Source organism: Oncorhynchus kisutch, linkage group LG4 (assembly GCF_002021735.2).
Source record: "Oncorhynchus kisutch isolate 150728-3 linkage group LG4, Okis_V2, whole genome shotgun sequence".
Classification (NCBI taxonomy): domain Eukaryota; kingdom Metazoa; phylum Chordata; class Actinopteri; order Salmoniformes; family Salmonidae; genus Oncorhynchus; species Oncorhynchus kisutch.
In genome coordinates, this window is record NC_034177.2 from 23,896,165 (window position 1) to 23,913,966 (window position 17,802).

At 41.8% G+C, this 17,802-nt stretch overlaps 2 protein-coding genes across 3 annotated transcripts in view; both read left to right on the forward strand.

Annotated features, from left to right (window-relative positions):
* The first annotated feature begins 2,538 nt into the window (after positions 1-2,538).
* LOC109888631 (C-C motif chemokine 4-like) lies at positions 2,539-4,066 on the forward strand. Its single transcript, XM_020479793.2, has 3 exons — positions 2,539-2,710; positions 2,807-2,927; positions 3,504-4,066. Exons 1-3 carry the CDS (start codon positions 2,641-2,643, stop codon positions 3,616-3,618), a joined length of 306 nt encoding a protein of 101 aa, XP_020335382.1. The 5' UTR covers positions 2,539-2,640; the 3' UTR covers positions 3,619-4,066.
* A 1,972-nt stretch (positions 4,067-6,038) lies between these two features.
* LOC109889269 (septin-7-like) overlaps positions 6,039-17,802 on the forward strand; it is a 45,710-nt gene continuing 33,946 nt past the window's right edge. The window contains exons 1-2 of one of the 2 annotated variants that reach the window (XM_020480583.2): positions 6,039-6,101; positions 6,335-6,400. In XM_020480583.2, coding sequence (XP_020336172.1) covers positions 6,362-6,400 — 39 coding nt within the window. In that variant the 5' untranslated portion in view covers positions 6,039-6,101; positions 6,335-6,361. The remainder of the gene's footprint in view (positions 6,102-6,334; positions 6,401-17,802) is intronic. The other variant, XM_031822687.1, reaches the window with a different exon arrangement.

A 17,802-nucleotide genomic window follows, 5' to 3' on the forward strand; every position in this document is an offset into this window, starting at 1 on the left:
GTAGGTGTGTCCAAACTTTTGATTGTTACTGTATATTTGATGATATTTAATTAGCTTCACTTTCTATGAAAGCTTGGCGTTACATAAGGTAATCGTGGTTAGTTACACAGCATGTAGGACTTAGAAAGGAACGAAACCACTTGTGTACCAAAGAAAGAAAAGTGACAAGGAAGTTAAACCTTGTGGGTATTTTCCTCGTATGACATATACTTCTTCTTTTTAATATCAGGGGAGAGGAGAGTTCAATGTTACACTTGAATACTCTTGTGAAGAACCACAAATAACTCTTCAGTGGTAGAACACTCCATTGTATGAGCTTTTTTGAAAACTCCAACGAGGGGACTCCCTATAAACATAAAGCAAAAGAATATAAACATAAAGACACACCTTTTCATTTTGGCATCTTTTACCAATCAAGGGTCAATATCCCCAAATAACATTCCTCCAAACTAGTCAATTATACACATGCCTTGTAATTTGTATCTAATTTCGAGGTCTAGATTGTTCATTTGAGCTTGATGATATGCCTGATATGCCGATGAGTTAAGCAAATTGCTTGTCCAGTCAACCATAAACAGCAATTCTCATTTATAATGGCAATATTCAATCATGAATACAGTGAATTTGTGCCAACGGCCATGATGCATTCTATACTAAAGACGTTGACATGCATGACTAGAACCACAGTTTTAAAAAAAACTGTGATAGTATGACTTTAAATAAAGAGGGGAAATCACCTGCTTGGGTAAAAATGTACATACCAGAATATACTGTATGTCACAGAGCTACATGTATACAGTGCATTTGCAAAGTATTCAGGCCCCTTGACTTTTTCCACATTTTTTTACGTTACAGCCTTATACTAAAATTGATCCATATACACACACAATACCCCATTATGTTGAAGCAAAAACTGTTTTTTAGACATTTTTGCAAATGTATTAAGAACAAAAAGCAGTAATACCTTATTTACATAAGTATTCAGACCCTTTGCTATGAGACTCGAAATGATGCTCAGGTGCATCCTGTTTCCATTGATCATCCTTGAGATGTTTCTACAACTTGATTGGTCCACCTGTGGTAAATTCAATTGATTGGACATGATTTGGAAAGACACACACGTCTATATATGGTCCAACAGTTGACAGTGCATGCCAGAGCAAAAACCAAGCCACGAGGTCGAAAGAATTGTCCATAGAGCTCAGAGACAGGATTGTGTCAAGGCACAGATCTGGGGAAGGGTACCAAATGAATTCTGCAGCATTGAAGGTTCCCAAGAACACAGTGGCCTCCATCATTCTTAAATTGAAGAAGTTTGGAACCACCAAAGACTCTTCCTAGAGCTGTCCACCAGGCCAAACTGAGCAGTCGGTGGAGAAGGGAGGTGACCGGGAAACCGGTGGTCACTCTGACAGAGCTCAGTAAAAGGCACATGATAGCCCGCTTCGAGTTTGCCAAAAGGCACCTAAAGGACTCTCAAATTACAGAGAGGTCCTTGATGAAAACCTGCTCCAGAGCACTCCTACTTCAGACTGGGGCGAAGGTTCACCTTCCAACAGGACAACGACACTAAGCACACAGCGAAGACAACGCAGGAGTGGCTTTGGGACAAGTCTCTGAATGTCCTTGAGTGGCCCAACCAGAACTCGGACATGAACCCGATCGAGCATCTCTGGAGAGACCTGAAAATTGCTGTGCAGGGACGCTCCCCATCCAACCTAACAGAGCTTGAGAGGATCTGCAGAGAACAATTGGAGAAACTCCCCAAATACAGGTGTGCCAAGCTTGTAGCGTCATCTCCAAGAAGTCTCGAGGCTGTAATCGCTCCTGTGCTTCAACAAAGTACTGAGTAAAGGGTCTGAATACTTATGTAAATGTGATATTTACATGTATTTATTTTTATAAATTTGCAAAAAATTCTAAAACCCTCTTTTTTCTTTGTCATTATGTGTTGTGTTTAGATTGAAGGGAAAAAAAACAATTAAATCAATTTTAGAATAAGGCTGTAACGTAACGTAATGTGGAATAAGTCAATGGGTCTGAATACTTTCTTAATGCTCTGTATGTACAGTTGCGCCCACAATTATTGACACCCTTGATAAAGATGAACAAAAATGACTGTATAAAATAAATAACAAAAAACTGAGCTATTGTACGTCACACAGCTATATGTACAGTATATTATAGACTACGTCCAGTATATGAATCTCATGTACTAAGTCACTAAGTACAAACTCTCCTTCTCTAAGTTTCAATAACTCTAAGAATATTTTTGTTGATGAACAGATGAATAGAATCTAAAAAATCCCACCTGGGCTTTTCTTCATTATGAATTCACAATCATATGTATACTTCTGATGTAAACCCCAATGCTGAAAAAGAGAAGTGAAATACAGTCACGTCATAGAAGAATCATGACACTGATCATGACAATGATTAACAATTAGATGGGAAAAACCTGACCGAGACAATCGTTAGGGGGAGACCCTTGTCTGGGTCTCCCCCTAACTCCACCTTTATAGTATAAAGACTGGTCCTCTGTACACCACAACAACGCAGAGAATAAAGCTTGACACCTGAAGTCACAACACTTTACTCCTCATTCACTCTCCACCCTACCTGGACCAACTCTAAGCCAGCATGTTCACCCCTCGTCTTGCTATGCTGTCTGCGCTTGTTCTGGTACTCAGTGCCATCACTTTTACCGAAGGTAAGCGACTGTAACTGTAATGTTTGTATTTTTGAGTGTGTGTGTGTGTGTGTGTCCCAATCTGACCTATAAGTATGTGTTCTGTGTGTTGTCTAGGCCTGCGTATGGCAAGCGGACCGAAGAAATGTTGTTTTACCTTTGCTGATCGTCAGATACCAAGAGGTAGAGTGGTGGGTTACACCAAGACCAGCCAGCAGTGCTCCAACCCAGCCATTCTGTGAGTAACCTTACTGTTATTTAGCTGTTACTGTCTGAGAGTGGACATGTGGCGATTAGTGCTTGAGAGTGATTTCTAAGTTAGTGTGAACCGAACACTCAGGGTACTGAAAGAATCAAAGAAAAGTGTTATGTTATAATATTACAGGTGTCAGACAGACAGAGAGCCATTGATTCAATCATACTGCGACTGGGATAGTTATAGGACTGACAGGGAATGATTGGCATTCGTGGTCCAAATCCTCAAAGAAATCAGTGTAAGAGACCGCTCCACAAAGAGAGAGAGCGAGCTTCTTCTTTTTGATGACGATCCCTCTGTTGTAAAAACCCAGAATGTGTTCCTCTTTCCTGTGATCAACTTTCACTACCTCACTTTCACGTCGTCATGCATTTTCCTTTAAAAATTAGAACAAAAGTCCTCTGACATCATCATCTAAAACTAGGTTAAAAATCTAACATAGATCTAAATCAGGATGTCATAAGTCATGAGTGAGCCTAGGATGTCTTGCATGTGATTGTCCCTATGCGGTGTTTATGCTGTTATGCTGTGCTAATAACCCTGTTTTTCTATGTCCAGGTTTAAGACTCAGGCGGGGCGACAGGTGTGTGCCAGATCCTCAGACAGATGGGTGAAGGACTACATCAACTTCCTGGACAGCAAGAAGTCTGGGGAGCAGACACCACTCCTGTAACCATGGTGATCGGACCGTCAGCTGCGTCAACATCAAAGCAAATCCTTCAGAACCTCTTTTATACCTCTATTTCACAAGGACATGGCCAGTGATCTGCCTCAGAGAGAGCAGTCATGGTCCTGAGCCAAAACACCACCTGGGTCTGGGGAAATAGATAAGCTAGATGATCTCTATATAACTGTAACACTGTGAGCAGCCTGTATACCTTTCTCTTTAGCATTTGATGCCTGTGATCAAATGACAGAGATTGATTTGACAGAACGATTGTCAATATTTATTTTTTAAATTAAATTCGATACACACATCCGTAAAACACATAATTGTGTAGAATTTGAGTGTAGTTCCAGGTTATATTACATTTAAGTATTCTTGATTACTGAATTGTAGGATATAGGCCTATATTCTGTTTTACTGCCTTCAATTCATTAAAATGCATGTAGACAAATAATTTGTTGGTTTCAATGCCTCACTCTCTGTTTTAATGCTTACCTGATTAAACAGGACTGTAAAACATCTCTAAACCACACTGAATATTCAGATGCACTCAATTGTGTAAGTGTGTCAAACTGTCTCAGCGTGAAGAACTAGACAGTTTCACTGGCCAGCTCATTCGTAAGCTGATATATTACCTGTAAATGAACTGTAGTGGTGGATTCCTAACTATTGTATCAGTCATAGGCTCATAGTGTGTGTGTGTGTGTGTGTGTGTGTGTGTGTGTGTGTGTGTGTGTGTGTGTGTGTGTGTGTGTGTGTGTGTGTGTGTGTGTGTGTGTGTGTGTGTGTGTGTGTGTGTGTGTGTGTGTGTGTGTGTGTGTGTGTGTGTGTCATTGCCTCATCCGCATGGCAAGCGGTACTGGAGCACCAAGTCTAGGTCTAAGAAGCTTCTTAACAGCTTCTACCCCCAAGCCATAAGACTGTAGAACAGCTAATCAAATGGCTACCCGGACTATTTGCATTGACCCCCCCACCTACATGTACATATTATGTAAATTACCTCGACTAACCTGTACCTCCGCACATTGACCTGGTACCGGTACCCCCTGTATATAGGCATATAGCCTCATTACTCTTATTTTATTGCTGCATATGTATGCAGGAGGCCAGGAGACGACATGTATGCGATATTGGACCTGTGATCAATGCAAATCCAATGGCACGTTTATGAGATGATGGTCTGTCCAAGACCTTCATGAAAGATTCGTAACAGATTCAAGATAAAAGGCTTGGCTTACCACAATGCAGTTCGTAGACCAACTGAAAAGAAGATTCCCAGTGTTTGTGATGCTAGTTGTTTGGTGCGACACAGACAGGGTGGCGTGAGTGGTGAAAAAGAAGAGTCATTGTCTGTTCTTTTGAGTTTTGATAAAACCAAATCCAATTGTATTGGTCACATACACATGTTTAGCAGATGTTTTGTGGGTGTAGGGAAATGCAATAATATTGATGTTGAGTCTTTTGACAATATGATGTTAGTTTATATAAGTTATCCTGTATGAGCTTTTGTGCCGAAGACACTACATTGTTACAGTGAGATGTGTGCAGAAGGGCATGAGACAAAGGAATGTGTAGCATTGTGGAAATCAAATCAAAGTTTATTTGTCACGTGCTCCGAATACACCTTACAGTGAAATGCTTACTTACAGGCTCTAACCAATAGTGCAAATAGTCCGGGTAGCCATTTGATTACCTGTTCAGGAGTCTTATGTCTTAGGGGTAAAAACTGTTGAGAAGCCTTGTTGTCCTAGACTTGGCACTAGTGGTATGTGGTATGTGTTAATTGTAGGGGTGCCCATGGGGCTGGGGATCAGAAATGTCCCATGCTACAGAGGCAGGTACAGGTTTCCAGGGTTAGAGTAGTGCGGAAGTTGTCATATGCTGAGGCAGTGAAGAAAGTAGAGGAAGATGGGTCAAGGGGGAGAGATCCTGAGAGGAGTGGTGTGAGTAGTACATCTGTATCAGTACAGAGGGATAGACAAACAAGTGTTATGTGTTTCAGTAAGATTGAGTTTTTAGCATTTATAGCAATGGTTATCAACTGTACTGCAGGTATGGAACGTAAGTCTCCAAAACTTGAGGTTGTGGTGGCAGCAGCAGAGACGTATTTGGGTGTGAGACTTGACATCAAATAGATTTAAATAGTGGAGTAGGGTGGTGTTCTTTTTTATAATAAAAAAAGTATATTGTGAGTGTAGTGTTAGATGGTAGGGTATTTGTTTATTTGTTTTTTCAAGGGAAGTATAAGGGAGTTGTACTCCAGTATAGTAGGTGGCAGTAACGTAACATACATTGGATGCCAACCGCCGTTAAACCTCATCGAATAAGAACGCAGTTCGTATTAAGAACCAATAGAATTCGGTAGTCCGTCGAATCTGATGTGACATCACAATTTCAGCTGTCTCTAGCCAATAGGCATATGCAGTAGTTCCAAAGGAGGAGACAATCGCCTTTCGAGATTGCAACTCGAACATTTCCCCACTTGTGCGGTTTGTCAACGGTCTATTCTACTAGTCGTCGTAACCTATGTTGATAGTCTACCACCAACCCAATTTCATTCATTTGGGCCCGTTGAGAGGCACAAGGGTTCTGTTGCTACTAGTAGGCTACATACAAACGTTGCGTTGCAGGAAGAGGACGGCTCTTTTTTAAAAGCAGTGTCTCTTGACGCTTTTGTTCCGTGTTTTAAAAAAAAATGTATGTCTGATCTATTCGTCTCTAGGGTGGGTGGTGTCACAGTAGTACTACAATGATCGAACGACCAGAATCTGCAGTTGCCAGCATTGCAGTAAGTGTTATTCTTATCACATCAAATCAATGATATTTTCTCTCGTGTGAACTGGACACACATTTTCATTAATTAATTGAAACCAATACTACTAATGCATCCCATGTTGTCTTATCCAACGTTAAAACCCCATGATCGTCCGAGGCAATAGGAGAAAGAGGAATGTAGCCGAACATTAGGATTTCTTTCATAGCTCTTGGCCTGAGTAGGTTTGTTCGACTCCATTCTCCCTTATTCACTAGAAAACCAGGCTCTGGCAACGGAAGACTACGCATGAACGTTCTATTATAGGCCTTGCCTTAGGTTTGAGCATCTCGACTGCTACTCCGCTTTGTTGTACCCATTTACGTTGTTATTACGCGTTGTATCATTGTATTACGCAGCATACATTGTATAGATATTTTGTCTTTATTATAAAGGTAACAATTGTAACCTGCTCTTGCGAAGTGCACCGGTCGCTTTAAAATCGGCTCACGCACCGACCGATCTAATTGAATAGTGCCAATGACATCCCACGTCCAGTCGTGGAAAGGCATGGACATGCATAATAACGCTTTGGAGAGACTCACCCTAACATTGCGAATGCACTATGGAATTTCTGAGGAAAGGCTTATGTTTCTGCAGATATCCGAAACATCCATAGGCTATATGAATATGGCAATTTTGTATTTGCGCACGTGATGAAGGTTATTGGATGTAGTGGAGTCTTTGATGATTTCATTCTATAGAGCTCACCAGCTTTGTAGGCCTAAAAAAAGGCGTTACCTCTGGTTCATTTAGCCATTCCTAATAGGGAACGAATAGGGTTTTGGGATAAATGCTGAAAATAAGGTCTGAGGTTAACACAGGCTTAGGAGCTCTTATATGTTTTGTTCTGAGATATCAGTCAGTTAACATGACCTTTATGAAATATGAAGCCTTTATGTGCATTGTGTGTGTGTGTGTGTGTGTGTGTGTGTGGGGGGGGGGGGGGGGGGGGGGGTTGATGATGTTTCATGAGAAAAATTAACTCATTAAACAAAACATATAACATCTCCTATACCTGTGTTTACCACAAACCTTATTTTCAGCATATATACAACAACTCTTAAATTTCCCTATAGGATTTGTCCAAAGAACCATGGTGTGGTTAGTGCCTACAAAAATACAGCCTATGGAGAGAGAGAGTACTGGCGTAAGTGGGTCTTGTTCAATCAAAATTTGACTAGGCCTATGTTCAGTTCAATATGCAGAAAAACAGAATTTGACAAATTTGCATTGGCAAACAACAGAGAATCAAATGCAGATGTCATCCAGAGGGGGTTAAAGAGCAACACGTGGACTTGGACTGCCTCTTCTGAACCACAGACACAGCTTTATTCACAGGCCTCAAATCTCTATCTCTCCCTCTTCAAAAAATCACCAATAATTCAAGCTGCTACCCATCTGGTACGTGTAGGTCTGTGACAGTCATGGAATTTTGGATGACAGTTATTGGTCAGCCAAATTATCACCATTTAAATAGCAACAAAAAAAATAATTTAATACTAACATTTTCTCCTCTGCTCCTGACTGCATGTTTTCTCCGCTCCTGACTCCGCTCCTGACTGCATATTTTCTCCGCTCCTGACTGCATGTTTTCTCCGCTCCTGACTGCATGTTTTCTCCGCTCCTGACTCCGCTCCTGACTGCAGGGAAGGGGGCATTGCCTAGGCAACCAAAGACTTGTTTGCTACAGTTGAAGTCGGAAGTTTACATACATTTAGGTTGGAGTCATTAAAACTTGTTTTTCAACCATTCCACAAATGTCTTGTTAAGAAACCATAGTTGTACCTTTAAACAGCTTGGGAAATTCCCGAAAATGATGTCATGGCTTTAGAAGCTTCTGATAGGCTAATTGACATCATTTGAGTCAATTGGAGGTGTACCTGTGGGTGTATTTCAAGGCCTACATTCAAACTCAGTGCCTCTTTGCTTGACATCGTGGGAAAATCAAAAGAAATCAGCCAAGACCTCAGACAAAACATTGTAGACCTCAAGTCAGGTTCAGCCTTGGGAGCAATTTCGAAACGCCTGAAGGTACCACGTTCATCTGTACAAACAATAGTAAAGACCATGGGACCATGCAGCCGTCATACCTCTCAGGAAGGATACGCGTTCTGTCTCCTAGAGATGAACGTACTTTGGTGCGAAAAAGTGCGAATCAATCCCAGAACAACAGCAAAGGACCCTGTGAAAATTCTATAGGAAACAGTACAAAACTATCTTTTTCCACAGTAAAACGAGTCCTATATCGACATAACCTGAAAGGCCGTTCAACAAGGAAGAAGCCACTGCTCCAAAACTGCCATTAAAAAAAAAGCCAGACTACGGTTTGCAACTGCACATGGGGACAAAGATCATACTTTTTGGAGAAATGTCCTCTGGTCTGATGAAACAAAAATAGAACTGTTTGGCCATAATGACCATCGTTATGTTTGGAGGAAAAAGGGGGAGGCTTGCAGAACACCATCCCAACCGTGAAGCACGGGGGTGGCAGCATCATGTTGTGGGGGTGCTTTGCTGCAGGAGGGACTGGTGCACTTCACAAAATAGATGGCACAATGAGGGAGGAAAATGTTGTGGATATATTGAAGCGACATCTCAAGACATCAGTCAGGAAGTTAAAGTTGGTCGCAAATGGGTCTTCCAAATGGACAATGACCCCAAGCATACTTTCAAAGTTGTGGCAAAATTGCTTAAGGACAACAAAGTCAAGGTATTGGAGTGGCCGTCACAAAGCCCTGACCTCAATCCTATAGAAAATGTGTGGGCAGAACTGAAAAAGTGTGTGCGAGCAAAGAGGCCTACAAACCTGACTCAGATACACCAGCTCTGTCAGGAGGAATGGGCCAAAATTAACCCAACTAATTGTGGGAAGCTTGTGGAAGGCTACCAGAAACCTTTGACCCAAGTTAAGCAATTTAAAGGCAATGCTACCAAATACTAATTGAGTGTATGTATGTAAGCTTCTGACGCACTGGGAATGTGATGAAAGAAATAAAAGCTGAAATAAATCACTCTACTATTATTCTGACATTTCACTTTCTTAAAATAAAGTGGTGATCCTAACTGACCTAAGACAGGGAATTTTTACTAGGATTAAATGTCAGGAATTGTGAAACTGAGTTTAAATGTATTTGGCTAAGGTGTATGTAAACTTCCGACTTTAACTGTACATCTATACTTAATATGTTCTGTTTAACTGTTTCAACAACCTATTTTTTTTAATTATTTGTGGTGTGGTTTTCATGTAAGCCCTTTTAGGCTTCCATCCTCACCTGCACACCATTTAAAAAAAAAAAAAATAAAACCGTACAGATTTTGTACATTTTATCTTTCACTTTTCTTTGGAGTGAATAATCACCTTGCTTGCAAGGAGCACCAAAATCTCATCACGTTGTTATATCAAATCTAATTTTATTAGTCACATGCGCCGAATACAACAGGTAGACCTTACAGTGAAATGCTTACTTACTTACGAGCCCCTAACCAACTGTGCAGTTTTAACAAAATATACGGATAAGAATACGAGATAAAAGTAACAAGTAATTAAAGAGCTGCAGTAAAATAACAATATATACAGGGGGGTGCCGGTACAGAGTCAATGTGCGGGGGGCACTTGTTAGTTGAGGTAGTATGTACATGTAGGTATAATGAATTAAAGTGACTATGCATAGATGACAACAGAGAGTGGGAGGGGGGGGGGGCAAATGCAAATAGTCTGGTTAGCCCTTTGACTAGATGTTCAGGAGTCTTAATGGCTTGGGGGTAGAAGCTGTTTAGAAGCCTCTTAGACCTAGACGTGGGGCTTCGGTAACACTTGCTGTGTGGTAGCAGATGTGTCTGGAGTAAAGGTCGACCGATTATGATTTTTCAACGCCGATACTGATTTATTGGAGGACCAAAAAAAAGCAGATACCGATTATAAATTATATATGAATAAAAAATACAAATAAAACATTTATGAGAATTACAACAATATTGAATGCACACTTATTTTAACTTAATATAATACATAAATAAAATCAATTTAGCCTCAAATGAAACATGTTCCATTTGGTTTAAATAATGCAAAAACAAAGTGTTGGAGAAGAAAGTAAAAGTGCAATATGTGCCATGTAAGAAAGCTAACGTTCAAGTTCCTTGCTCAGAACATGAGAACATATGAAAGCTGGTGGTTCCTTTTAACATGAGTCTTCAATATTCCCAAGTAAGAAGTTTTAGTTATTCTAGGAATTATAGGACTATTTATCTCTATACCATTTGTATTTCATTAACCTTTGACTATTGGATATTCTTATAGGCACTTTACTATTGCCAGTGTAACAGTATAGCTTCCATCCCTCTCCTCGCTCAAACCAGGAACACATCGACAGCAGCCACCCTTGAAGCAGCGTTACCCATTGCTCCACAAAAGCCGCGGCTACTCCAAGTCTCAGCGAGTGACGTTTGAAACGCTATTAGTGCGCACCCCGCTAACTAGTTGGCAATTTCACATCGGTTACACCAGCCTAATCTCGGGAGTTGATAAACAGTCATAACAGCTCAATGCTTGAAGCACAGCGAAGAGCTGCTGGAAAAAAATGCGCGAAAGTGTTGTTTGAATGAATGCTTACGAGCCTGCTGCTGCCTACCATCGTTCAGTCAGACTGCTCTATCAAATCCTAGACTTAGTTATAACATAATAACATACAGAAATACGAGCCTTAGGTCATTAATATGGTAGAATCCGGAAACTATCATCTCGAAAACAAGACTTTTATTCTTTCAGTGAAATACGGAACCGTTCCGTATTTCATCTAACGGGTGGCATCCATAAGTCTAAATATTCCTGTTGCATTGCACAACCTTCAATGTTATGTCATAATTACGTAAAATTCTGGCAAATTAGGCGGTCCAAACTGTTGCATATACACTGACTCTGCATGCAATGAACGCAAGAAAAGTGACACAGTTTCACCTGGTTAATATTGCCTGCTAACCTGGATTTCTTTTAGCTAAATATGCAGGTTTAAAAATATATACTTCTGTGTATTGATTTTAAGAAAGGCATTGATGTTTATGGTTAGGTACATATTGGAGCAACGACAGACCTTTTTCGCGAATACGCACCGCATCAATTATATGCAACGCAGGACACGCTAGATAAACTAGTAATATTACTAGTGATTATGATTGATTGTTTTTTATAAGATAAAGTTTAATGCTAGCTAGCAACTTACCTTGGCTTACTGCATTCGCGTAACAGGCAGGCTCCTCGTGGAGTGCAATGTAATCAGGTGGTTAGAGCGTTGGACTAGTTAACTGTAAGATTGCAAGATTGAATCCCTGAGCTGACAAGGTAAAAATCTGTCATTCTGCCCCTGAACAAGGCAGTTAACCCACCGTTCCTAGGCCGTCATTGAAAATAAGAATGTGTTCTTAACTGACTTGCCTAGTTAAATAAAGATTAAATAAAGGTGTAAAAAAAAAAAACTGCCAAATCGGTGTCCAAAAATACAGATTTCCAATTGTTATGAAATCTTCAAATCGGCCCTAATTAATCGGTCAACCTCTAGTCTGGAGTCTTTTTGACAATTGTTAGGGCCTTCCTCTGACACCGCCTGGTATAGGGTTCCTGGATGGCAGGAAGCTTGGCCCCAGTGATGCACTGGGCAGGACGTACTACCCTCTGTAGTGCCTTGCGGTCGGAGGCCAAGCAGTTGCCATACCAGGTAGTGATGCAACCAGCCAGGATGCTCTCGATGGGGCACCTGTAGAACCTTTTGAAGATCTGAGAACCCATACCAAATCTTTTCAGTCTCCTGATGGGGAATAGGTTTTATCGTGCCCTCTTCCTGACTATCTTGGTGCGTTTGGACCATGTTGGTGATGTGGACACCAAGGAACTTGAAGCTCTCAACCTGCTCCACTGCAGCCCCGTTGATGAGAATGGGGGCGTGCTCGGTCCTCTTTTCTGTAGTTCAAAATCATCTCCTTAGTCTTAATCACGTTGAGGGAGAGGTTGTTGTCCTGGCACCACAACGGCCAGGTCTCTGACCTCCTCCTTATAGGCTGTCTCGTTGTTGTCGGTGATCAGGCCTACCACTGTTGTGTCATCGGCAAATTGAATGATGGTGTTTGAGTCGTGCCTGGCCGTTCAGTCACGAGTGAACAGGGAGTACAGGAGGGGACTGAGCACGCACCCCTGAGGGGCCCCCATGTTAAGGATCAGCGTGGTGGATGTGCTGTTACCTACCCTTACCCCCTATGGCGGCCCGTCAGGAAGTCCAGGATCCAGTTGCAGAGGGAGGTGTTTAGTCCCAGGGTCCTTAGTGCCCTCAAAGCTCATCAATAAGCTATGTTAATAGCGAGCTGTGGCAAGAAGGTTTGCTGTGTCTGTCAGCGTAGTGTACAGAGCATGGAGGCGCTACCAGGAGACAGGCCAGTACATCAAGAGACGTGGAGGAGGCCGTAGGAGGGCAACAACCCAGCAGCAGGACCACTACCTCAGCCTTTGTGCAAGGAGGTTGTAGGAGGAGCACTGCCAGAGCCCTGCAAAAGACCTCCAGCAGGCCACAAATGTGCATGTCTGCTCAATCGGTCAGAAACAGACTCAATGAGGGTGGTATGAGGGCCCGACGTCCACAGGTGGGGGTTGTGCTTACAGCCCAACACCGTGCAGGACGTTTGACATTTGCCAGAGAACACCAAGATTGGCAAATTCGCAACTGGCGCCCTGTGCTCTTCACAGATGAAAGCAGGTTCACACTGAGCACATGTGACAGACGTGACAGAGTCTGGAGACTCTGTGGAGAATGTTCTGCTGCCTGCAACATCCTCCAGCATGACCGGTTTGACGGTGGGTCAGTCATGGTGTGGGGTGGCATTTCTTTGGGGGGCCGCACAGCCCTCCATGTGCTCGCCAGAGGTGGCTTGACTGCCATTAGATACCGAGATGAGATCCTCCGACCCCTTGTGAGACCATATGCTGGTGCGGTTGGCCCTGGGTTCCTCCTAATGTAAGACAATGCTAGACCTCATGTGGCTGGAGTGTGTCAGCAGTTCCAGCAAGAGGAAGGCATTGATGCTATGGACTGGCCCGCCCGTTCCCCAGACCTGAATCCAATTAAGCACATCTGGGACATCATGTCTCGCTCCATCCACCAACGCCACTTTGCACCACAGACTGTCCAGGAGTTGGCGGATGCTTTAGTCCAGGTCTGGGAGGAGATCCCTCAAGAGACCATCCGCCACCTCATCAGGAGCATGCCCAGGGGTCGTAGGGAGGTCATACAGGCACGTGGAGGCCACACACACTACTGAGCCTCATTTTGACTTGTTTTAAGGACATTACATCAAAGTTGGATCAGCCTGTAGTGTGGTTTTCCACTTTAATTTTGAGTGTGACTCCAAATCCAGACCTCCATGGGTTGATAAATTTGATTTCCATTGATAATTTTTGTGTGATTTTGTTGTCAGCACATTCAACTATGTAAAGAAAAAAGTATTTAATAAGAATATTTCATTCATTCAGATCTAGGATGTGTTATTTTAGTGTTCCTTTAATTTTTGAGCAGTGTGCAAGTGTCTTATATCAGTTGAAAGCTTAAATTCGTGTTAATCTAACTGCCTTGTCCGATTTACAGTAGCCATTACAGCGAAAGCAGGCCATGCGATTGTTTGAGGACGGCGCCCCACATCAAAATATTTTTCCACCAGCACAGGTTTCATAAGCGATTTAAATATTCACTTACTATTTGAAAATCTTCCTCTGTTTTGTTATCCAAATGTTCCCAGCTATAACATGTAGTGTCGTTTTTGTTAGATAAAATCCTTCTATATATCCCAAAAAGTCAGTTTAGTTGGCGCCATCGATTTGAGTAAGCCACTCGTTCAACATGCAGAGAAAGGAATCCGAAAGTCTACCCCTAAACTTTGTTTCAACAAGTCAAAATATGTTTCCATTTACTCCTCAGATTTCTTAAGGAAAGAAGTATGTTCAATAGGAAACCAATTTTTAGCAGGTCTTCATCGCGTGCGCATACACGAATTTCCAAGACTGTGTCCCTGTACTAAAACTTATATTTTTATTCATTTTGGAAGTTACAAGCCTGAAACCTTGAATATAGACTGCTGACACCCTGTGGAAGCCATAGAAATTGCAACCTGGGAGCTAGAATTCAGTATGCCCCTATACTTTCCATTTGTAAAAGCATGGGCTCTCAAAAAAAAAAAAGATCTGGTTGGTTTTTCTTTGGATTTTCTCCTACCATATCTATTTGGTTATATTCTCCTGCATTATTTACATTTTTAGAAACGTCAAAGTGTTGTCTTTCCAATGGTACCAATTTTATATTTATCCTGGCTTCAGGGCCTGAGCAACAGGCAGTTTACTTTGGGCACGTCATTCATGCAGAAATTGAGGGGAAAAAGGGTCCTAGCCCTAAGAAGTTTTAAGAGTCCATGTTACCGCAGACATGGACTCATCCGCACAAGTACCTGGCTGTCCCGTCTTTAGTGCAGGGTTCCGGTATAGAAGCACGCTCACTGTGGTCAGAGGACACTTTCGGTATTGCAGATTAGTTGACGGCGAGCCCAGAAAACAATTCCCATAGACGTCCCTGTAGAGAAGTCCAATTTGAACCCCCCACCCCACACACAATTTCCCCCCCCCCTTCGTTATCACCTTTGTACCAAAAATATCCATTGAATAATTCAAGTGGAGTTATTGGCTCTGTAAAGCAGATGGCAACTGCAATGAAACGGCTTATGCGGACGGGAGTAGATTACGTTGTCAACTGTCAGCCATCTTGGATGCTGTCTCCAGTTATTATATACCTCAGTGCTTCAGTGAGCTGTTTGTTCCACACAACAACATATAAACAATTAGGATGTTTGTTTTATTTTCATGACTGTCTTCCTCCATAATCATTGGTTACATGATTATACAGGAATTGTGCCAGCCCTAGAACTTACGCGTTACCCCCAGGTGATGAGAACGCTTAGATGGCATCACAACAACATTATGGGTATGGAGCGAATATGGAAATTGCTTGGGTCATTGCATAGAAACATGGCTTCTACACCTGCATTGCTTGCTGTTTGGGGTTTTAGGCTGGGTTTCTGTACAGCACTTTGAGCACTTTGGATATTTTTGGTACAAAGGTGATAACGAAGGGGGGGGGGGGAAATTGTGTGTGGGGTGGGGGGTTCAAATTGGACTTCTCTACAGGGACGTCTATGGGAATTGTTTTCTGGGTTCGCCGTCAACTAATCTGCAATACCGAAAGTGTCCTCTGACCACAGTGAGCGTGCTTCTATACCGGAACCCTGCACTAAAGACGGGACAGCCAGGTACTTTTGCTTAGGCATGTTCTTTTCCACCAATGACGTGAGTAAATTGCATAACTCTTGATTGATACAGATCAATTGGGGGCTGTGGGTGATTATGCCACTGTCCCATGCTGATGCACAGACCTGATACGGGGCGGCAGGGTAGCCTAGTGGTTAGAGCTTTTGACTAGTAACCGAAAGGTTGCAAGTTCAAATCCCAGAGCTGACAAGGTACAAATCTGTCATTCTGCCCCTGAACAGGCAGTTAACCCACTAGGCCGTCATTGAAAATAAGAATTTGTTCTTAACTGACTTTCCTAGTTAAATAAATGTAAAAAAATATATATAATAATAATAATTTAAAAATACCATAAATGTCACATTTGACCTATCAGGGAAACTGAACAAGACATACTGGTACGGTATTGGCAGAGATAGGCCCTATAGCAAAGCCCATATCTATCTGATGAACAGAATAGCCTAGGTGTTTTTGTCTCTGCTACTACTGGTTATCTGGTTTAATATGCCATTTCTCTTTGACATGATGTGCCCTGATTTAATGATACACACACACACACAGATTAATGATACACACACAGATTAAGGTAAATTCAGCACACACACAGTGTATCAGAGCTTAAAACTCCAACTCTTTTCCTCAAAGGGAAATGACCTGTACTCAGACACATCAGACAAATCAAATCAAATACAACTGTATTTGTCACATGCTTTGTAAATAACAGGTGAATGCTTTGAAGTGACAGTGAAATGCTTACTTATGGGCCCTTCTCAACAATGCAAAAAGGAAATGGTAGAAACATTTAAAAAATAATAACACAAGGAGTAAATACACAATGCGTAATGATAACATGGATATATACACAAGTTACCAGTACTGGGTTGATGTGCAGGGATATGAGGTAATTGGGCTAGATATGTACAGTACCAGTCAAAAGTTTGGACACCTATTCATTCCAGGGTTATTTTTACTATTTTCTACATTGTAGAATATTAGTGAAGACATGAAAAATATGAAATAACACATATGGAATCATGTAGTAGCTAAAAAGGTGTTAAACGAATCAAAATATATTTTATATTTTAGTTTCTTCAAAGTAGCCACCCTTTGCCTTGATGACAGCTTTGCACACTCTTGGCATGCTCTCAACCAGCTTCATGAGGTAGTCACCTGGATTGCATTTCAATTCAAAGTTAATTTGTGGAATTTCTTTCCTTTTTAATGCGTTTGAGCCAATCAGTTGTTTTGTGACAAGGTGGAGGTGGTATGCAGAAGATAGCCCTATTTGGTAAAATACCAAGTCCATATTATGGCATGAACAGCTCAAATAAGGAAAGAGAAACGACAGTATCATTACATGAAGGTCAGTCAAGTCTCTTCAAGTGCAGTTGCAAAAACTTCAAGCGCTATGATGAAACTGGCTCTCATGAGGACCAACACAGGAAAGGAAGACCCAGAGTTACCTCTGCTGCAGAGGATAAGTTCCTTTTGAATTATCAGCCTCAGAAATTGCAGCCCAAATAAATGCTTCACAGAGTTCAAGTAACAGACACTTCTCAACATCAACTGTTCAGAGGAGACTGCATAATTCAGGCCTTCATGGTCGAATTGCTTCAAAGAAACCACTACTAAATGACACCAATAAGAGGAAGCGACTTACTTGGGCCAAGAAATACAAGCAATGGACATTAGACCAGTGGAAATCTGTCCTTTGGTCTGATGAGTCCAAATGTGAGATTTTTTGTTCCAACCGTCGTGTCTTTGTGAGACGCAGAGTAGGTGAATGGATGATCTCTGCATGTGTGGTTCCCACCGTGAAGCACCATCTGTGATGGTGTGGGGGTGCTTTGCTGGTGACACGTGATTCTGTGGTCAGTGATTTATTTAGAATTCAAGGCACAGCATGGCTACCACAGCATTTTGCAGCAATATGCCATCCCATCTGGTTTGTGCTTCGTGAGACTATACTTTGTTTTCCAACAGGACAATGACCCAACACACCTCCAGGCTGTTTAAGGGCTATTTGACCAAGAAAGAGTGATGGAGT